Source organism: Candoia aspera, chromosome 6, assembly GCF_035149785.1.
Source record: "Candoia aspera isolate rCanAsp1 chromosome 6, rCanAsp1.hap2, whole genome shotgun sequence".
NCBI classification, from domain to species: Eukaryota; Metazoa; Chordata; class Lepidosauria; order Squamata; family Boidae; genus Candoia; species Candoia aspera.
Window position 1 is genome coordinate 29592656 of NC_086158.1, and position 23965 is coordinate 29616620.

Below are 23965 nucleotides of genomic sequence, written 5' to 3' on the forward strand. Positions count from 1 at the left end.
CATAATTATTCCAACTAGCTGAAGCATGAAAGCTATAACATGAAGTCAATTATATTTGGGTGGGGGAGAGAAAATGAAAGAGAAAGGGACAAACTAAGGAGATTTGTAATTGAGAAACAATTCTTTATTATTTAATTCCTTCGTATTTGATCTTTTTAGACCATAGGGGAATTACAGTATTTTATATAATAATACACTAAAAATCGTGGATACAGCTATAAGGAATAAACTTTACTTCTACCAATAAAAAAACAATAAACAACTTCTAATTTAGCCCCTAAACTGGGTAGGGAGCCTAAAGTACCAAACAAGAAGGCTAAATGAATGGATGTAACCCAAGGACTACCTGTATCTTCACAAGCCTCCCTCATGACCTTTGGGGATGCAGTGTTACATGGCCTCATCTTCCTTCTGTTGGCCCTACTTATGCAACGGAGGTGACTCAACCATCCACTCTCAGGCATCCAACTCATGTCACAGGATATGCATACACACTTTTATGCATCAGCTCTTTATATCGTTCTCCAGCTACTGCCTCCTGTCTTTTGTTTTATTGGTTTTAACTCCAAAGGAGATGGGGGAAGGAATATCTATGGTGATAGAGTTGGGGATTGCACCATTGGCAGGTTTGAAAGTCCTGTGTATCCCTGCTCATTTCCACTCATTTTCACACCTTTGTGTGGTAAATGTATCAAGCCTCAATGGCTGGGCAAAGTCAAGGAGGCAAGAATTACACAGGAAGTAAGTATTTTTCAAGTTTTTTTTTTAATCCTTTCAATCGTGTCTGATTCTCAGAAACTGCCTGGACAAGTCCCTGCAGTTTTCTTGGCAAGTTTTTTCAGAAGTCGTTTGCCATTGCCTGCTTTCTAGGGCTGAGAGAAAGTGACTGGCTGAAGGTCACCCAGCTGGCTTTCTGCCTAAGGCAGGACTAGAACTCACAGTCTAGTCCTGCCTTTCGGGTTTCTAGCCCGATGCCTTAACCACTACACCAAACTGGCCTTCATTTTTTCATGCTAGCCTTGGGATAAATACAGAATCTTAGTAACCATAAGGATGAAATTCCAACCCTTATGTATAATGAGTTCATTGAGGCAGTCTCTGAAATGCTTCTTCCCAGGTATCTTTCCACCTGGGCTGAGTTGCCTTTTATAAGATAAATTGCCAATGGACACACCTGTTATATCTTAATTGTTCATCTCTATTCTCTCCTCCATTACTTTTCCAGTCTCTTCACAATCACTCACACTAGGGCACACTGGCCAAAAAAGAGGGCAAATTATTATTATTGTTATTATTATTATATCCCACCTTGCCTAGATAAGCCATTCTCACAGGGCGCCTATAAGTTCATCATAATCACAGCTGCTGAGAAGGATAAATAACTCTCAGGTAAGTAATTTTATTACAGGGACGCGGTGGTGCTGCGGGTTAAACCGCTGAGCTGTCGATCGGAAGGTCGGCGGTTTGAAACCGCGCGGCAGGGTGAGCTCCCGTTGCTTGTCCCAGCTCCTGCTCACCTAGCAGTTCGAAAACATGCCAATGTGAGTAGATCAATAGGTACCGCTTCGGCGGGAAGGTAACGGCGTTCTGAGTCATCATGCTGGCCACATGACCCGGAAGTGTCTATGACAACGCCGGCTCCAAGGCTTAGAAACGGAGATGAGCACCGCCCCCTAGAGTCGGATTCGACTGGACTTTACGTCAAGGGAAACCTTTACCTTTACTAAGTAATTTTATATAAAATGGGAGTGGTAGTTTAAATGCAAATAATAGTCTCTTTGGATTCAACTCTAGCCCCACAGGATTAGCTGGAGCAATTAGCTCCATGTTGGCATTCATATAACACATTTACCATCCTCACCAAATCTCAGTTAAAGTGTATTGTGAAAACAGGGCCTGTTTGTGTCATTCCAAAATAGCGCTTGAAATCCATGTGTGGCATAACAGGACTTTATATTCTAACTGGAGAGATGCCTGGGGACCTGTAGTAGCAGGATTGTTCCAGTTTGTGTCCCACAGTGTGTGTGTTGTGGTCCTGTCGGTATGTCCCTATTATGAGTTACTTGGCTTTCTTTTATGTGTGCATGGCTATCGCAGTCCCATTTGATATGCATGACAACTATTTTCATGTTAAGAACATTGTTGCTGTTTTTACACTAGTTTGTGATCTGTGCAGCACATTTCTCTTTCCTGGGCCAAGTCGTACAGGATTTGGTGACTGCTGTATTAAATGTAACAGCCATCACTTCACAATCTATTATAATTGATATACAGAATGTTTATAGTCGGACATGAAGATCCATGTGCTGCCCTGAAAATCCACAAACATGCAGACAAAAGCACATATGGTAAGTTATAACTACTAAAAGGGTCTTCTACTCATTTCCAAAACTGAATTACTATTTTGAGAGCTTCTGGTCAAAAGCTAAACTACTAAAGTTGGGTGGCTAATAAATTTAAATAAATACATAAATACTGTGAAAGTTACAAAACAGGGTATCATATAGCCATTCCTCAACTAATACAACAGGCCAGTCTGTTCCTGGCTGCACAGGTACATTTTAGGAATATTGCATACTATTTAGCAATGAGGTGTATAAAGCAAAGCCATAGCTCATAACATGCATTTTAAAGTACATTTTAATAATGACCTTTTGTTTCATATATAATCAGTTAATACTATATTCAGATAAACTCAGAGCCTGAGATATTAGCTTACTTACTGATACAAATTCTTCAAAGTTGATTTTGCCATCCTTGTTACTATCTGTCACTGCTATAATTTTTTCCACAATTTCACGGACTTTATAGCCAGGTAATGGAAGACTTGCTTCTTTGAAAAGATCTTGGAGTTCATAATCACTGACATATCCACTATTGTCAATGTCTGAAAATTAAAAAAAAACACAACCTTCTCAGCTTTGTTACTATTGTCATTTCAATTACTGTTTTAAAAGGCAAAAGTGTAACACTGAAAGTAATACATTTTTATTCTTTTGTTATTAGCTTCTTGAATTTAGGCTATCTTTAATAACAGATAATGTATAAGAGATTTGCTTAAATATCATTTCAAACAGATTAGCTGGGAACACATTTATATTTTTAGTGGTTTTCTGTAGGGGGCATCTATCTGTTTGTGTGTGTGTTTATTGTTATTATATAAGCATTTCTTGTCACATCTTATGCTTCATTGAAAAATTGAAATGAACTAAGTATGAACTAAGCTCTTCAGCCAGTTCTTTCAGTATTCTAGGGTACTAGTCATCAAAGGCATGGAGACTGGAAGACATTCAAATTAGTCATAAGATTCTTGATCACATCCCTACTGGCCTGCACCCTTCTTTTTCCTTTCACAGTCTAGGCTATTCAAAGCCTGATTTTTGTATGCAAAGACAGAGGCAAAATATGAGCTGAGTTCCCCTGCTTTCTCTTGGTCATGTGTTAAGATTTCTCCATTTTGAATAGTTGGCCATTCTAAAAACCATGTTTAAGTTGACAGTGTTTTTCACTTGCTTTTTGTTAAATTGGAAATTCTAACCATGTGTGATTGCTGCATCCAAAGTTCCCTTTTTTAAATATCCTCAGTCTTTAGTAAGAACCAAATCTAAGGTAGCAAATTGCCCTACTGCCCACAACCTTTTGAAAGAGAAAATTATCACTATCATGAGTCAAAAATTTATCAGACATTTTGGGCTTGACAGAATTAGTTTTCCAACTCATGTCTGGATAGATCTCACAATAATTTCATGATTTTTTAAAGCTTCAATTATCTGCTTTAACAAATCATCATGTACCTCTAATGACTGATTTGGTGGTCTGTATCAGACTCCTAGCAAGATAGCACTTCTGTTAGTTTGCCCTTTTATCTTAACCCAGATGCTTTCAACACTTTTGTTATTTTCAGTCAATGAATCTCTTACAGGTAAGTTCTTTTCTGATAAATAATGCTACACGAACTCACTTGTGTTGCTTGTATGATTAAAACAAACAATGGTTTAATGTGATGTGTATATCTAGTTTATGTTTAAAGCAGGTAATAATATATTGCAGCCTTAAAGAAAAATCCTGTACTTTAATCAGAAGGTGCCATTTTAGATTTAAATATGAGAAAACAAAGATTTTGATCTTGGAAATAGAGGACACAATTTGCTACAAGATACACTGGTTGAATTATGATCAAGAATTACACCACCACCCGAATATATTTTAAATATATGTATTGTTGTTGTTTATTCGTTTAGTCGCTTCCGACTCTTCGTGACTTCATGGACCAGCTCACGCCAGAGCTTCCTGTCGGTCATCAACACCCCCAGCTCCCCCAGGGACGAGTCATCACCTCTAGAATATCATCCATCCACCTTGCCCTTGGTCGGCCCCTCTTCCATTTGCCCTCCACTCTCCCTAGCATCAGCATCTTCTCCAGGGTGTCCTGTCTTCTCATTATGTGGCCAAAGTATTTCAGTTTTGCCTTTAATATCATTCCCTCAAGTGAGCAGTCTGGCTTTATTTCCTGGAGGATGGACTGGTTTGATCTTCTTGCAGTCCAAGGCACTCTCAGAATTTTCCTCCAACACCACAGTTCAAAAGCATCTATCTTCCTTCTCTCAGCCTTCCTTATGGTCCAGCTCTCGCAGCCATATGTTACTAGGGGAACACCATTGCTTTAACTATGCGGACCTTTGTTGTCAGTGTGATGTCTCTGCTCTTAGCTATTTTATCGAGATTTGTCATTGCTCTTCTCCCAAGGATTAAGTGTCTTCTGATTTCCTGACTGCAGTCAGCATCTGCAGTAATCTTTGCACCTAGAAATAAAAAGTCTTTCACTGCTTCTACATTTTCTCCCTCTATTTGCCAGTTATCAATCAAGCTGGTTGTCATAATCTTGGTTTTTTTGAGGTTTAGCTGCACTTTCTTCTTTCACCTTCATCATAAGGCTCCTCAGTTCCTCTTCACTTTCAACCATCAACCATCAAAGTGGTATCATCTGCATATCTGAGATTGTTAATGTTTCTTCCAGCGATTTTAACTCCAGCCATGGATTCAAGCCCAGCTTGTCGCATGATGTGTTCTGCATACAAGTTGAATAGGTAGGGTGAGAGTATACAGCCCTGCCGTACTCCTTTCCCAATCTTAAACCAGTCCGTTGTTCCGTGGTCTGTTCTTACTGTCGCTACTTGGTCGTTATACAGATTCTTCAGGAGGCAGACAAGATGACTTGGTATCCCCATACCACTAAGAACTTGCCACAATTTGTTATGGTCCACACAGTCAAAGGCTTTAGAATAGTCAATAAAACAGAAATAGATGTTTTTCTGAAACTCCCTGGCTTTTTCCATTATCCAGCGGATATTGGCAATTTGGTCTCTAGTTCCTCTGCCTTTTCTAAACCCAGCTTGTACATCTGGCAATTCTCGCTCCATAAATTGCTGAAGTCTACCTTGCAGGATCTTGAGCATTACCTTACTGGCATGTGAAATGAGTGCCACTGTTCAATAGTTTGAACATTCTGTAGTGTTTCCATTTTTTGGTATGGGGATATAAGTGATTTTTTCCAGTCTGATGGCCATTCTTGTTTTTTCCAAATTTGCTGGCATATAACATGCATTACCTTGACAGCATCATCTTGCAAGATTTTGAACAGTTCAGCTGGGATGCCGTCATCTCCTGCTGCCTTGTTATTAGCAATGCTTCTTAAGGCCCATTCAACCTCAATCTTCAGGATGTCTGGCTCTAGCTCACTGACCACACCATCAAAGCTATCCCCGATATTGTTATCCTTCCTATACAGGTCTTCTGTATATTCTTGCCACCTTTTCTTGATCTTTTCTTCTTCTGTTAGGTCCTTGCCATCTTTGGTTTTGATCATACCCATTTTGGCCTGGAATTTACCTCCAATGTTTCTAATTTTCTGGAAGAGGTCTCTTGTCCTTCCTATTCTATTGTCTTCTTCCACTTCTGCGCATTGCTTGTTTAAAAATAATTCCTTATCTCTTCTGGCTAACCTCTGGAATTTTGCCTTTAATTGGGCATATCTCCCCCTATCACTGTTGCCTTTTGCTTTCCTTCTTTCTTGGGCTACTTCTAGTGTCTCAGCAGACAGCCATTTTGCCTTCTTGGTTTTCTCTTTGGGATGTATTTTGTTGCCGCCTCCTGAACAATGTTGCGAACTTCTGGCCATAGTTCTTCCAGGACCCTATCTACTAAATCCAGTCCCTTAAATCTATTCTTCACCTCCACTGCATATTCCTTAGGAATATTAGTGAGCTCATATCTAGCTGATCTGTGGGTCTTCCCTAATCTCTTTAGTCTGATCCTAAATTGTGCAAGAAGAAGTTCATGATCAGAACTACAGTCAGCTCCAGGTCTTGTTTTTACCGACTGTATAGATGTCCGCCACCTTTGGCTACAAAGGATGTAGTCAATCTGATTTCTGTGTTGTCCATCTGGGGAAGTCCATGTATAACGCCGTCTCTTAGGTTGTTGGAAGAGAGTTTGTTATGCAGAGTGAATTGTCTTGGCAAAATTCTATCAGCCTATGTCCTGCTTCGTTTTGTTCTCCCAGGCCATGCTTACATGTAATTCCAGGTGTCATTTGACTGCCCACCTTAGCATTCCAGTCTCCTGTTATGAAAATAACATCTCTTTTGGGCGTGTTGTCCAGTAGGTGCTGCAGATCCTCATAGAACTGCTCTACTTCAGCTTCTTCAGCATCTGTGGTTGGGGCATATATTTGGATCACTGTGATGTTAGATGGCTTGCCCTGAATTCAAATTGAGATCATTCTATCGTTTTTTGGATTGTATCCAAGCACTGCTTTAGCCACTTTACTATTAATTATGAAGGCTACTCCATTTCTTCTGTGGTCCTCTTGTCCACAGTAGAAGATCTGGTGGTCATTTGATGTGAAGTGGCCCATTCCAGTCCATTTCAGTTCACTGATGCCCAAAATGTCTATCTTTAATCTTGACATCTCACCAATAACCACATCCAATTTGCCCTGGCTCATAGATCTTACATTCCAGGTTCCAATGGTGTGTTGATCCTTAGAACGTCGGATTCGCTGTTCACCACCAGCACCAGTGGCTGCTAGCCGTCCTTTCAGCTTTGAGCTAGCTGCGTCATCACGTCTGGGGCTAGTTGAACTCATCCTCTGTTCCTCCCCAGTAGCATTTTGACCATCTTCCGACCTGGGGGTCTAATCTTCCGATGGTATACCGACATATCTCTGGTTGTTCTGATCCCTTTAGTTTTCATGGCAAGAATACTGGGGTGGGTTGCCATTACCTTCCCCAGGGATCGCATTTAGTCTGACCTCTCTGTCATGACCTTCCCGTCTTGGGTGGCCCTTCACGGTTTAGCTCATGGCATCATTGAGGTGCTCAAGCTCCAGCACCACGACAAGGTAACGATCCTTTGCTGAAGAATATATGTATTACAGTCCTTAAAAATTCATAAAAAGTATAGCAGTCTTATGAATATGTCAATCGCCTTTTTAAAAATGTAAGGTTTATTCTCTAATTAGAACACACAGCAAATATGTTCAAAAGATCACAACAATAGTTGTTCACTGCTCCAGTTTGATCTAATACTAAAGAATTATCAGGAACAAACATGTAGTTTATTAATTGCTCTCAGGAAGCCTCTTCCCACCATTCAGTTAGCACTAGGTTCAAACCAGGATCTTTTCCTTGTTCATCTCAGTAAGAAAAATCAAGGTATGTTTTTGATTTGTTATGAAAGACACAAGCTAGGAATAACAATCAGAAAGTTAAAAAACGAGACTGGTTAGTCTCAGCTGAGCAGGAGCATTATGTAGAATCTCCAGATTGATAATATACATAGAATCTATTATAAAATCATCATAGCAGAAGTCTTGATACTTTGTGACTTGGAAAAGGACAGGCTTATGAAATAAAAAGTAGTAGATATGATTTTTAATCTTTTATCCTCACCAAATGCCAGCTAAAACCCCAGAAAATTTCAGCAAATGTACCTATTTTACTGAATGCTTCTTTTAGTTCTTCCAGTTCCTCTCGAGAAATTGTTGTTACATTATTTTCCATCTTGATTGCCACACCAATTAACTTCAATTCTTTATGTCTAAAAATAATCAACAAGACATATTATAAAGTATAATCAGGAAAGATATATTATTCAATTAATTGAAATATTCTTTGTGATCCATTAGAATTTATGCTATTCTGAGCATTAGGTATAAGTTTCATTATTCTGAGTATAAGTTTCACATTATGCAAGCATTACAGTTTTTGGATATCCATGCAAATACAGTTACATCAGTAACAATTGGGATTAATTTGTGCTGAAATACGACAGAAGATTCAGTCTCCATCTGCATCAAAAGGGAAATCATCAGTGGTGCCCGTGCAGCTTCATGATGACTAGAAATTATGAGAATGCAGTCCAACATTTCTGGGCAGGACACCCAATGCAGGAAAGCTAAAGGGAAAATACAGATCTAGTACTGAGTAACATGATAAACTGTATTTTGGACATTCCAACAATATTATCCAAAATTTGGGGGGAAAAGAATAAAGAGAATAAAATAAAAATGGTCAACAAGCCTAAGGAACAACAGAAGACAAACAAATGTTTACTATTACGTTGCTGCTCTCGAGTTTTTACCTGTGAGATTTTCCCTGTTTGTACTGCCTGTCTCTTGCTGTGACATGTGTGAGTGTACACACTTGCATGTACTTTTAGTGAGTCTTTTTAAAACTCTCTATTGTTTACATACAAGTTGCTATTAAAATCATTTGAATTATAAGTTGGATGTATATGTTTTACACACATTACAAATACTAATACTGTGTAAGTAATAAGCTGAACAGTAACTCATATCTTCATCACTACTACAGTTGGACTTCTATAACACATTCTGTATGGGGCTACCCCTGGAGATGAACTAAATGTTGCACAAAAATGCAAAAGCAAGACTGCTGGTAAGACAACCCCAACCGTCCAGAATAACACCTTACATTAAAGTCACTGCATTGGCTACCAGTAGCCTTCCAGATCCAATTCGAAGTACATGTTGTTACCTTTGAAACTCTACATGATGCAACAGCAGGTTATATCAGGCAAATGCCTTGCTAGAATAGAATCTGACTCCCCACCCAGTCTGGTTAATTACAGACGGCCTCCTGAGAGTCCTCCCTCCTTGCACGTTACATGCAATGTACAGATGGCAGCTCTTCTCAGTAAGACTCCACTTTCTCTCCAGAGAACCCTCTCCAGAGGTTTGTCTGGCCCCTACCTCCATGCATGTAAAAAGCAAGTCAATAATGTTCTGCCAGCCCTCCCAGGTAAAACCAGGCAGGGAACACAAAAAGATGAGCTAATACTACTTTATTGTACATTACAATAATGCTACATTAACAGAACCTTGCAGGTCTGAAAGTACAAAGCTCCCGCCCTCCTTATTTGCTGCTTGGGTAATTAGGGCAGGCCCTTCCTAAGTTTCTTCCTCTGACCATTACTCTGTTGTGGACTCCTTTCTCTTTTATCTGATTGTTCCCTAGGTGGCATTTCTTCCCCCCATCTTTCAAGGACACCCTCACATTCTACCACATGTTCTTTTCCAATGAGCCTTTGACCTGAGCTGATTGACAGCACAATTATTGTTGGTTTTTTTATCACCATTTTTGATGCTCTTTCGTATAACCTATTTGATTACACTGTTATTTGTATTCTGTCTTGGCTATTCACCATCCTGATTCTTTCAGAATTGGGACAGGCTATAAAAACTCAAATTCATATAGTTTAGTGTGGAAAACTGCAGTAGTGTATTTTTAAAAGGATATGCCTGGATACAAACCACTAATTACACCTGGCACAACCTCTTTAATTTTGCTAAATTAGGTCCACAGATAACCATTCTGAAATTATAGTATAAAAATCAGAAAAATAAAATTATTATTTCTCCTTTGCTTGTTTTAATTTGTTCACATCAGCACACATTACAATTTATAATTAATAGAGTTTTATTTAAGATATTAAATTTTATGTTAACCACGTGGCTTCTAAGCTCTTTCTCCACACTCTACACCCAAATCGCCATGTCAGAATGATCCTCCCTCTGCTGTAGCTTCTCTCTACTGAAGCAGAACATGGCAATGTTTCCTATAGACTGACTCTGTTTTACCCTTAATATCAGAAAATAACTTATTTCTGTCACATCACTATTCCAAAACTTTTAGTATAAGGGTAGCCTATGAATTATTAATTACATTTATATAGCATTTCCTCTTAGGAGGCCAGAGTACTGCTCTCTTCTTCCTCTGCTTCATCCTCTTAACTATTCTCTTTAAGAGTTAAATAGTTAACTGGTTAAGATCTTCTAATGGACCTTCCCACAGACCCTAAGATCTTCTAACCACCCAGAGTCCCTCCTTGTGGGGGGAGATGGACAGTGATAAAAATTTGATGAATAAAATAAATAAATAAATAAATAAATAATGAAACCCACCTCCAGGTCCCCCCACAAAGTATGTGAGGTAAGTCTGCACAGGGGAGGAAGCTTTTTCTGTGGTGATACCCCATTTATGAAATCTCCTCCCCAGAGAGGCTCAAATGGCATCCACATTAGCATCATTTTGGTACCTGGTGAAAACCTTTCTATTTTCCCAGGCTTTTTAACTGGCTTTTAACAAGCTTTTAATTTGTATTGGTTTAGATTTGGAATGACTGATTTGCTGCTGCCTAGTGTGTATTATGCTTTTATTTTGCATTTTGTTTCATTTTATTGTACATGTATATGAATTTGACAAGTGGGATGCAGTGGCGCTGCGGGTTAAACCGCTGAGCTGTCGATTGGAAGGTCGGCGGTTCAAAACTGCGTGGCGGGGTGAGCTCCCACTGTTAATTCCAGCTCCTGCTCACCTAGCAGTTCGAAAACATGCAAATGTGAGTAGATCAATAGGTACCGCTTCGGCGGGAAGGTAACGGCGTTCTGTGTCGTCATGCTGGCCACATGACCCGGAAATGTCCTATGGACAACGCCGGCTCTAAGGCTTAGAAACGGAGATGAGCACCGCCCCCTAGAGTCGGACACGACTGGACTTTACGTCAAGGGAAACCTTTACCTTTACCTATATGAATTTGACAGCCAGAGACTCAGTGACTAGCCCACAGTATTCCAATGAGCTTCAGAGCTTTGGGGGTATCTCCAGTAATGGCCAACACTCTAGCGATCACAACTGATCCAGTCAGACACTCTCCCAGAGTAATCACTTACCCCATAAAACAGTAACACAGATCACCAAGGTCCTGGTCAAACAGCAGCTAACAATATTTTATGTCATTCCAGCTGTCAAAAGGGTCGCTGGGAGATTGTCACTTTCTATTTTTCTTCCTTTATGTTGAGGGGGGATTAAAAATCCATATGGACTGATCAGGGTCGGTGCCACTGTGCAGAGCCAAGGGAGACTTAATCACCCATAATTTTTTCCCTCCATTGAGTTGAGAAGGATGAAAATGAAAAAAAGATGACATTCCTAGAGCCGTTTTGCAGGGCTGCTCATATTGTAGATTTTGCTTTCTGGCAGTAGGAAAAGACTGATGCCCTCTTCTTTGCTTCCATGTTCACTTGACACTGTCAGCTGAGGTATGTTAGATTAGTTCCAAAGAATCCTGTGCTGTTTTGAGCTAAAATGAATCCCTGCTAGGGTCCATGATAACCAGGGTTCTGTTCACACAAACTGTGTCACATGCAAAGAACAGAGGTTATCAATTGTTCTAAGCATTATATTTTTTATTGAAAAAAATTGCCGTGATTTATAAATTAGAATGAATGGCCCTGTTTACATATTAGAAATTACTCAGCAATCCCTTCCCCCAGTCAATTCATTACCTTGTACCTTGTCACAGCAAATAATATGGATTACTGGGTGTGTTTGGGATTATATCTAACTTCATCAGGATTAATTGGCTAGGTTTTAGAGTCTGCACGTCACACCTACTTCCCTCCCCATGACCCAGTTAAGTATATAATACAAACAGAGGATATAAGTCAAGTAAAACATAGGTAGAAATTTGTCTTATTTCTAAATAGTACTAGAACTTGTTTATCTAATTACTATTACCTGATTTAAGTGCAAAATTAAAATGTATGCACTCATTTCATCTATAGCTGATAAAACTCACCTCATTTCACTTTAAAAATAAAATATAATGTTTTTATGCATTCCTGAGTGACAGCTTCATGAAACTAAAATACAGAAAATAAAAAAACTGCATATAGAAATGATGGCTACATTTGTTTTCACCTACATCTACTTTGTGAATCTCATTATTAATTACATCACCTTCACCATCCAACTTTTTGTATTTCATTTCTCTCCGATCATACTGATTAGAAGTCCACATACAACCATGCATACCCAACTATCTATGCTTCTAACTCCACACAGCATATATCTGATGGCATGGACTGTGACCCATAAAAACATATACCATAATCAAATTGTTAAGGCACTCTAAGACTCTTTGTTGGTTTTTGATGCAGCAAACGATCACTTTAGAAACTTTTATGATAATAAAACTAGTACCAAAAGGTGTACAAACTACAGAAACTTAAATGTTCTAGACTATAACTAAAGTGTTTGATTTTCCAACTCACATAAGGAATGAAACGCCAAGATTTTGGACATATTTCTTGTATCTACCTCTTTCAAGCCCAAAAACCATGAAAATCTATACTGTTTTATAGTTACATCATCTGACCTTGACATGCTGAGAATGAAATGAGCCAATCAGCATTCTGTCATCAATTTTAATACCCAAGGCTTTTTTTGAAAATATCTCTAACCATGGTTATAGGCTGAAGCAGGGAAGGAAGAAAGAGGGCAATAAACTCTACCAACAATAGTTTTGTTTTAAGGCTGCAGGAACTCCTTGCAAGCTCACATCCATACCCCCACTGTTTCCACCCCATTACATTCCACCATTGCTGGAATTACCAAAATCATCTCCCATTCATTCTTCACAAAACGGAAAGAAAGTAATTTTAAAAACACAAGTAATCTGAGACTTTACCTATTCATTCATCTCCTGCCACAAAGAAGGGGAAAGAAGAATTCTTGTCAATTTCACACCTGCTAAATCAAATTATCATTTCCTATAAAAGACTTACTAGGAAAGCTGAAGTTTAAGAGGTAGGTGGAAAGGTAGCAGGGAGTTGCCTGCAGCAGAGAAATGGACCATCCATAACCTTTGTTTAGCAGTTGTGAAAATAAATAAAAAATGCAATTTGAGTTACTTTATACTGGTTTTGTATTTTATAGGCTTGCATTTTTTTCTTCTGCCTAAAATCTTTAGTCCCCTCTAGAGTACGGTTTTTAAATCATGAGATTACTTATCTCTAATATATCTTCCAAAAACCAAAGCAGTTCTATTTCCCATGAGAAGCTGTTTGTTCTTTATAATTAATTCCAAAATCTTATTGTAAAAGTTTCAATATCCCAAATTTATCTGGACCCTTAGTCCATTTTATAACTTTCTAGGATCAATATCTTATTTAGCTTTTTGCTATTTCAGATTCTTTAAGTTCTTAATTATAAGCTTTATAATTAATTTTTCTTTTATTCATAGTTGAAAATAAATTCATCCAATGAAGACTTTTCAAACTTGTTCCTAAGGTCTCTAATAGCTTTAAAATGGTTAATAGGCAATTTCCAAAAGTGATTAGAAAGTGAGGTTTGAGAATTTAGTGTCTCTTAAAAGACTCCACCGTGGTTGCAAGCAAGATGGCTAACCCCTTTGTCCCCCAGGGCTCAAACCCACAGAAAACCACTGTCCTGTGATCTCCTCACAAGGAGCAGCCATCCAGAGCACGTGGACAATCTCCCATCCTCTCCTTATCCGGAGAGGTTCCAAGGAACCAGTCTATTTACTGGCTCCTTAGTCTTTGCTGTGTTTGTCAGTCCGCTTTTGCAAAGCTGCATTCAATTCACCATATCTGCCCTGGAAATCCAAGACTAACCTGAAGCTTTAGAAAGAGTCCATTTAGGCATTATCTGTTGAATGAGCCACATATTTTGAGTGTATACCAAGTTGTAAACCATGATTTACAATGTCTGGATTCATGCAACATACTAAGCCAAAACTAAACAAAGTACAGTATATGGATTCAATATCATAAGTGTACAATTATTAAATGGCTTGTACTACTTGATTAATCAGGTATGTTGACTTCTCGAGAGAACAGAATGCAAGCTATATAAAAGATGTATGCAAGATATTTGCCCATCACAAATAATTTTTGCATAAAATTATGTACAACTGTGAATTAATAAATATATGTGTGTGTGTATGTATATGTATATGTATGTATATCACATTAGTAAATCAAGCCTAGATTAAAACTAAGCATGTTATAATTTAAGTAGAATCTCGATAAAATAGTTAAGAGCAGAGACATCACACTGACAACAAAGGTCCGCATAGTTAAAGCAATGGTATTCCCCATAGTAACATATGGCTGTGAGAGCTGGACCATAAGGAAGGCTGAGAGAAGGAAGATAGATGCTTTTGAACTGTGGTGTTGGAGGAAAATTCTGAGAGTGCCTTGGACTGCAAGAAGATCAAACCAGTCCATACTCCAGGAAATAAAGCCAGACTGCTCACTTGAGGGAATGGTATTAAAGGCAAAACTGAAATACTTTGGCCACATAATGAGAAGACAGGACACCCTGGAGAAGATGCTGATGCTGGGGAGAGTGGAAGGCTGACCAAGGGCAAGATGGATAGATGATATTCTAGAGGTGACGGACTCGTCCCTGGGGGAGCTGGGGGTGTTGACGACTGACAGGAAGCTCTGGCGTGGGCTGGTCCATGAAGTCACGAAGAGTCGGAAGCGACTAAACGAATAAACAACAACACAACAACAAAGTATCTGCTTGCTTGAAAGGAAAAGAGATCACATGACCCAATTCTGATTATGAACATAACACTACTGCTATTGTAGACAGAAAATCCTACCAAACTGAAGAAGCGTGGGAAAACCCAGACAGATAAACCCCAAAACTCAAGGTGGGTCTGTTCTGGGTTTCTTTGAATGACAGCTCAAAGTCTCTAAACTACGCATGCATTTTCCCCCCTGGATAGGGGCCCTTTCCTGCTCACCATCAGTACTCATGACACAAGACACGATTTTCCATTAAGGAAAGATTTTATTTTTGTACTTCCAGAGTTTTGATATTTCTTTTTTTTCTTGACTTTGATTGCAAATTGGGTTTGAAATTTTCCTCTTGGGGGAGAGGAAGAGTAGTTGCATGACTGACATAACAATTAGCCAATCACCCACACAGACAGCATCTGCCAAAACCAAAGAACTGATTACTCCTGAAGGTAATTCAACATAAAATTGTGCACGCCTGTCTGAAAAGGGATTAATGAATTTCACAGCACAGTACACTTGAGGTATGCATCTCTAAAGCAACATAAGTCCATATGAAGCTCACTGTCAAAAGCCAAGAGTGAATTAAAATGGCACTGAAAATTTTAAAGTAAGTCTAGAAAGTCAGCTTTCAAATACTGGACACTGGCTTTTAACTTGGTTAGACAACTACAGATCTAACGTGAACTGATCATTCTTACACACCTACAGTTCTGTTAGAGCCAGTTTGGTCTAGTGGTTAAGGTGCTGGGCTAGAAACCAGGAGACTGTGAGTTCCAGTCCCACCTTAGGCATGAAAGCCGGCTGGGTGACCTTGGGCCAGTCACTCTCTCTCAGCCCAGCTCACCTCACAGGGTTGTTGTTGTGGGGAAAATAAGAGGAGGAAGGAGTATTCAGTATGTTTGCTGCCTTGAGGTATTTATAAAAATAATAAAGGTGGGATAGAAAAAGAATAAAAAGAAAAATAAAAAGTACTCAACCCTTTAGGAGGGTTTCTGAATTTCTACATAACAGAGTTTCATTATGTCATTTTGATATGTAAAGGGAGCATGACTGAAAAAGCAATAGCAACATTTGCTGTTTTATTGATATCATAAATAATCCAACATGCAATGTGACAGTATAAAAAGGTAATTGCCCCCTTAAATTCAGTGTTGAATTGTACCACTTTTAGCTGCAACAGCTGCAACTGAATGCCCCCCTAATTGGTGATCAATCTCTCCACAGCCAACTGCTTTAACCCAATAACATTTCAGGGCCTGCCACAATGTTTCTATAGGATATAAGTCTGGAATGACTTGGCTACCGGTATTTCAAAACACAGAATGTGTTGCCATATTACTACATTCTAGCATGCAACCCTTTTTTTAAAATTTTTAAGAAGCTTCTCTTCTTTTTTGGAGCTAAGAATTCCTGCTTAAAGAACATTATTTTGGGTGTTTCCCCAAACACCCCAAAAGTTGAACAACAATAGGAGAGATTCATATAACTACATTTTCCTCACAAAAGCAAAACAGATGTGTGGGGCAAACCACAGGAAATTTTTATCCATGTCAGATTTAAATGCATTTTATTTATTCATAAGATTTCTAGACTGCTTCAGTCTTAGGACTTTACCATGTTCTAGTGCTAGCACACATAACTGAACTGAAAGGCCAGGCAAGGCAATGAACAATTAGACATTTTAAGCACACTTAATTTATGAACAATACTTACAATGTTACAGAATAAACATTTTACCCATGGCAATGTCATATCAGTCTCTTCTGGATGAATGATACAAGTGCCCACCACCTAATTCCTCAGACATCCCTGTGATTCAGAGGCCAAAGATAATACAAAGGATGGGATTTATAAACCAGGGCAAAATAAATAGAATTATAACTGGATAAACATGGTTGGTACTTTAGGAATTCAGGGCTTTTTTTTTTATCTTTATAAACAGTCACAAGAGAAGGGCTTTTTCTACATTCCCGAGGAAAACCTCTAAAGTTTCTAGCAACCAGTCACCCATTCCTAACCATTCATAGCTAAAACATTTTTGAGGAATGCCACATTCAATGGTTTTGCTATCACTAAATGTTGCACATTTTGTTGTAAAGTGGGAGCTGTTCTCTTCCCAAAAGGATGTGCCATTCCTCTGCTAGCTTAGCAGAGACAAAGAGAATGGCAGAAACTGTACACCCAGCACTCCTGGGAACGTGGGACCTCATGTTTCTTTCTCTCTCTTGACCTACTTTGGGAAAGAAAGACAGTAGAAGCATTGACTGGCCGTGATCAAAATCTGCCCAGCAAGTGCAGAGAGAGAATATGGTGGGGAAGAAAAAGGAATAGATACACAGAGGGAGGAGAAAAGAACATCTGTGACTCTTAATAGAGCCTGAAGCTACCAGCAAGCTTGTAAATGAAAGCTATTAGGAAAATTACAGGCTTACACTTCTAAACCACATGATTCTGATGAAGAACACATTTGGAAGTAAAATTTGAGAATGCTAGGAACTCTGGTAAAGTGGCTTAGGATAAAGAGAAAGAATTGCTAATGACAGGGAAGAGTGTGTAAAAGAAATCCAGAAAGAGGTTGTCTTATGCATATAAATTACACATTCAGTCTAACTAAGAATATGAACTGAATGGCAGAGAGCCAGATTTTGGATTGAAACATTTTGAAGGATTTAATTAGTCAGCAAGTTCCTATAATTATACCAATGTTAGCAATCTAAAAACTTCTCAAATGTGCTCTCGCATCCCTCATCCCCCTTGCAGTTTTCATTTGTGCTACATTATAAGCAAAGTTGAACTCCACTTCTCAAACTCCTTTGTTCAGAACATTGCTGCAGAATGCCAAGCTAATGGAAAAGCATTCCACTATTCTAGCTATTTTAAATTTTAAGACTATCCATTGCCATATCCAGAACTCAACTTAATTAGGTTTCAGGGTATCCAGAACTTGTTTACACTGATGAGGTTCACCCTGTGACAAGGTAAGTGGTCTGAGCCATAGTAGATTGAGGTATCACTCCAGTGGGATATGGTCTTAAGAGCGGCTGCTCTGTTTGGAGCAGCAAGGCAGCTGTTGGGATACAGTACATGGGTGGGTGCATGGGAGGTACAATAGCAACTCCTTTGCAGCTGGCCTACTTCTTTCAGGGGCTGAGGAGGATCCTAACCAAGTGCTAGCATTACATAAGGATTCAACCACCAGTCCAATCTACTTCTGTAGGTAAAATAGAGGCATCAAGAACCATATTTTGCCTTAAGGAACAAAATATATCAGAACAATTTTGCTATCTGGAATCCAGAACCTTGTGCTTGTTGAATCACCTGATAGAGACAAATCACAACATTTTGAGGCTGTAAGTGGCTCTAAGTCGTTTCCCTTCTTCATTGTAAGAGGACCATCTGTTGACCTGGTTCATATCATGCTAAATGGACTGGGATCACATGCTATGCCATTACAGCATAGCATAACACATGGGCTGAGCAACAGAATATATGTTCTCATGACAGAAGATGCTGCATTTCAATATATACGTACTTCCCAGAAGTAAATTCCTTTGTATTCAGTAGGACTTACTTATGAATAAGTACGTATGGAATTGTGCTATCAGCTTTTTGCTAAGAATCTGTAGTTCCCTTTTTCTCTCACAGATACATGATTCTCAGGGGTTTCTGGGAAAAAGAATAACACTGGAACTATGTGGAATAAAACTGAACTTGAAATTAACAGGAACAGCTGAGATTAAAACTAGACACAAACCAGGACTCAGAATTATATATACCTGAATAATCAATATTCCTGAAAATTGAATCATCCAGATGAGTCATATTTATTCATTACAGGATAGTACAATTTATTTTTAAAATAATTTTAATAGAACATAATTTGAAAATGGTTTATATAATATGGAATGCTCCTAGGATATCTCAATCAAAACCAGAAGTTTACATTCCAAATAATATTAAAATTCTAATTGATTTAAATCTTGAGCTTTAATTCCCATATGTTACACTGAAGTTGCAGAACATGTTTAAGAGCAGAATGATGCAATAGCTATAAAAAAGCAAAGACCGCACAAAATAATTTTCATGAATAGTAAACAGTCCTATTGTTGTAAAGGATTGCCAACAATGCCCTAAGGAAAAGGTCATTATTGATCAAAACTGATCTGATAAGCTAATGCTTGAACAATGTAATGAATAATTATGTAATTCAGAAATACAAGAAATTGAACTATTTTTATGGTAAAAAAAATTGGAGGCCAGGAGAAGCAGCAAATATCTGAACCCTAGTAAACATCTGAAACCAGAAAATAATGTATGTAGGAAATGGAAAGGGAAGGCCATAAAGGAAGCATGGAATGGTAGTAGCAGTGTCAGGAAAAATAAAGTTGAGGATGAGCTAAGTTTAAGGAGGTATGCAGAGCATAATAAAAAGGGCTTTTTTAGATATGTTCAAAAATAGAAGGAAAAGAATCTGTATACCAACTGCTCAATGAAGATGACAAAATGCTAAGATAACAAATAAAACTCAGAGCTACTTCTATTTTGATTCGGTCTTCAACAAGTTTTCCACCAGGCAAATGTGAAGAGTAGAATGGAGAAGGATTGAAGCTTGAGATGGATAGAAATGTAGTTACAGAACATCTCTTTTCTTTGAATAATTCAGATTGCCAAGACCAGAGGAACCTCTTCCTAGGATAATAAAGATACTGTTGATAGTCCAGCAGAACTCTTATGTATTATCTTTGAGAAATTTTGGAGAACTGGCAAAATAGTGGATGACCACAGAAAGGTTTACCTTTGTCCCTATTTTCAAAAAGTGAGTAAAGGAAGATCTAGCAAACTACATACCAATCAACAGGCATGAAAAGATTCTAGAGCAGAACTTAAAGTGTTCAATCTGCAAAAACCTTGATAACAATATGGTAAATCATCAGAAGTCAGCATGGCTTTGTAATGTAGCATGATTTGTTCTTCTCATTTGGGGGGTTGTTGGGTTACTTCTTAATAAATTATGGGAATGCTATAGATATATCTTGACTTCAGTAAAGCATTTGATAGTATTCCATGACATGCTAATTAGCCAGCTAGTTAAATGTGGGCTGGACTCATAAAAATTAAGTAGATACGCACAAGGTTAAAAACTTGTAAAAGCTTATCAATGATTCCTCATTAATCTGGAGAGAGATATGAAGTGGGATGCTATGAGGAGCAGCCCTAAGCCCTCTACTGTGCAATACTTTCACTAATGAATTGGATGAATGGGTGGAAGGAAGTCTTATTAAATTTGTAGTTGACAAAAAAACGGGTAGGAAACCTAATATATTGTTGTAAACTGCCCAGAGTCCCTCTTTTGGGGGAGATGGGCGGTAACAAAATTTGAATAAATAAATAAATAAATAAATACCAGAAATAAAATTTGAAATTATTTTGATAGATTAAAGAAATGGGCCGAAAATATCAGAATGAAATTTAACAAAAGACAAGCGAATGCTTCATGTAGGAAACAAAATCAAACAAACAGGTATAAAATGGGGTGTGTATGTGTGTTTTCCTGGCTTGATCATGTAACAAAAAAAAAGTTGGAAGATTAGTTGAATACAAACAGAACATGAATCAGCAGTGTAATGTTCTGAAAAAAAAAAGACAATGCCATTTTAGAAACATTAATACGAGTATAATTTCCAAATCACAGGACGTAATTGTTTCAATTTGTTCTGCTTTCATCATGATCCATGTATTCCTTATCTATTGTATATGGTTCTGGGCATGACTTTACAGAAATTGAAACAGTTTCAGAGAAGGGCAATGAGGATGATCAGGGGAATAGATTGAAGAGAGATTGGAGGAGCTAGTTATATTTAGCCTTGAAAAAAGATGACTAAGCTGGAATATGATAGCATTCTTCAAATACCTGAAAGGATGTCAAGCAGACGAAGGTCAAGGCATTTTTTTTTTCATTCCAATTGATTTTGTTTTAAAAGCAACCTTTATAACTGTAAGAACAGTTTGACATTGAACCAATTATTTAGAGAGGTGATGGGCTCATCTTCACAGGATGTGTCTGAACAGAGGCTAGACATGGATGCTTCATGGATGCTTTAACTTCAATTCCTGCACTGAGGGTTGACCAAAATAACTCCTTCCAACTCCATTATTCTCAGGAACTCATGTAAAAACATTCAAAGCTCATTTGAGAAAAGACTCTTTTACCAAATGTTAACAGTGAAGATATTAGTTTGGGTCTTATAATAAATTAACTTAGGAATGTTTCCTGATTTTTTCACCCCTTTCAGTGCTTGAAAAGCCTTTCCAGAAGGTCAACTGAACCCTCCTAAACAATGTGGCAAGAGAGAATGCTGGAAGAGAGAGACATAATCCAAAAATCAGACAACGCATTGCTCACCTTTGTTCTTTTCTCCACCATGTCTCATTCTACATCCTTAATGAGAGTCTCCAAACACAGTTTTCATGCAGAAATAGGTGGATGCATGTTTACATTGTATGTGTACATTACTGCACATTTTTCATTTATGAACTTTCTGAAATATATCTGGTATCTAAACTGTTGGTACACAAGGAGCAGTCCCAGTGCCAAATATGTCCTCAATGTTTGGATATGAAATCCACAGCATTGCAAAGCAAAGAAATTAATTGTCAGACTTTAAGACAATTCACTTTATTTCATTTTTGCTAGATTGAAAAGAAACAGGATTAAAGTTTGTTCTGAGCAGATAAAAGAAAGTAATGTGATCAAAGGTGAGTGAGCTAACTTGTCATTTAGGAGGCCACTTTCATTACCATATATGGATACAAATGAAAGTGATCACACTGGTTATTCAGAATGTTACAGTACCCACACGATAGAAATATCCTTGCAAAGACACGTTTACTATACTTTCACTTTTTATTATCTTTTTCTGCTCAATTCTGGCCCATCTTTCTCAATTAACTAATACTGCACTACTGAACACAAGTTCAGAAGGTCTCTCATGCTCAGCTTTTTCCTGCCTAAGTTTCTTGCCTGAAACATTTAACTGAGTTGTAACATTATTAGGAAAAAATGCTCAGACTCAAGATTTGCTTCTGACACATTGGCAGATTTTCTGCCCCTTTGCAGAACTGCATTATCACTAAGGTCATCAGAGAGGTCCTGCTGCATGGCCATGTCATCTTGTAACTATTTATATCTGGGGGGGTTTTCCTGTAACAGTAGAAATGAAAAGTTGCACGCATGTAGAAGGGAGACACTATTTAGTACCTTATTTTATATGTATTTAAACATAACTACATAACATTATTTTCTCTTGTAAATGATCATATAGCTTTGCTGATTACACTGTGAAGTGTCATATTGATTGGAGACATTTTGGTAAGATAGCCTACATATATTTTGAAAAATTACAGGACAAGGCTAAGAAAAATAAAAATCAATAATTCACACTGGACACCTCTGATCAGAAAGAACAAATTTGCCCACAAAGCAGTTTTGAATTCTCAGAGTGAGAGGGAAAGAAAGTAATCAAGAACTTCAGGGAAAATTATTAACTCGTGTTGATAATTAAACCCCGTAAGATATAGAACAGGATCCTTTATTACATTCTTATGCAAGGATACATATTCAAATTCCAGCTTCAACTCATACACCAAATTCAATGCTATCCTAGAATATATACCTCAATTTGTTTGAGACCCAATATCATCTGTACTCACAATGTCATATCAAAAAACATCTGCAACAGTATCTTTGCAAATTCTAGAAACAGATAAATATTTAAATTCTTCAGAGAACAATAGAGGAATTTTGAATTCCTGGGCTGAATTAGCATTAGATTACTGCATGAATTTTTTATTCTCCTCCATTCCTATCCACTGTAATGAGCAAGAAAGATCCTAAAGTTATACATGAAACGTAAACATATCATGTTCCACAGCCTAGAGTTGTCCTAAATCTTTCATACTACGGCTGATACATCTCTGATCTTTAAAGTAAGGCAAGAAGAAATAAATTGGAATTTACTGATGTGTGCATATTTTGTGGAAAGAAAGAACAAAGATGTTTGTGGTAAGCTATGAATGGAGAGTCAGTTGCCATTTTCAGCAGAAGTCCTAAAGACTTATCAGAAAATAAGTTCTTCTCAATTTAGAGGAGTATATTTCAGAGTTACGCTTATTTAGAAGTGCCTTGTTCATCCATCTTGTTTCAAGGGAACTGCTAAAACAGATCCTCTATTTCAATCCTGAGCAGTTTCCTTCATATGTTTACTGTCAGAAATATAGTTTGCTTTCATACTCACCCTGGCACCCTCCTCGGTCTACCTTTGAAAAGGGAAAAACACATTTCCTACTTTTCTTATTCAGCCTGTCTAATATTGCTCTCCTGTGACATCCCTGAAAACACACCTTGCGCTGGAGGAAAGAGTTATGAATGGCAGGCTTGTTTTGCATTTCTCATAAAATAAGGTTCTCTTACCCTAAAGGGCCTATTTACTCAGAAGTTATGGGTGTGACAGTTAAGAACTCCAAAATAAAACTCACGCAAGTAGCATGACAAAACCTACAATAAGATTAAATCCGTCTAAAAACAAATCTCCCATTTGATGAACGCCTTTCTTACAGGTACAGCTAAAGTGAAATAAGAAATCGGTGCCACCTGCCCTACTGCCCTTGAAGGAAAAGGTACCTGTCATACACCAAGGATCCGGACTCCGCTCCTTTCACCTGGCCGCTGTTGTTTCTACGCCGCTACACTTCGTGGCTGGATTTCGCCGCAGCTCCACTTTCCGGACTAAGCCTTGGAAAGTACAGGAGGACACCTGCAGCCAGTCAGCCGCCCGTCCCTCCCTCGTACTGCTGTTGACTGACAGCTATAGAAATCAATCCCCTCGTCTTCCCGGCGGTGGGAGGCGGGTTTATAGCAGAAACATCGCCGTTATGTACAAAGGAGCGGGGAGGAGAGCTGTAAGGGATCAAATTCCATCCGCAATTATCCTCATGAAAACGAAACTAATTAAGTGGCATGGATGTTCCGAGCTGGCGACAGAGCTGCTA

General features: G+C 38.3%; 1 protein-coding gene across 1 annotated transcript in view; it reads right to left on the minus strand.

Moving 5' to 3' along the window:
* The window catches only part of PLS1 (plastin 1), a 54603-nt gene extending 30844 nt beyond the window's left edge, over positions 1-23759 (minus strand). Inside the window, exons 1-3 of the mRNA XM_063306643.1 lie at positions 23598-23759; positions 7994-8100; positions 2724-2887 (exon numbers count right to left, since the gene is read on the minus strand). Of these exons, the coding sequence (XP_063162713.1) occupies positions 2724-2887; positions 7994-8063 (234 nt within the window). The 5' untranslated portion in view covers positions 8064-8100; positions 23598-23759. The remainder of the gene's footprint in view (positions 1-2723; positions 2888-7993; positions 8101-23597) is intronic.
* Positions 23760-23965: the final 206 nt, after the last annotated feature.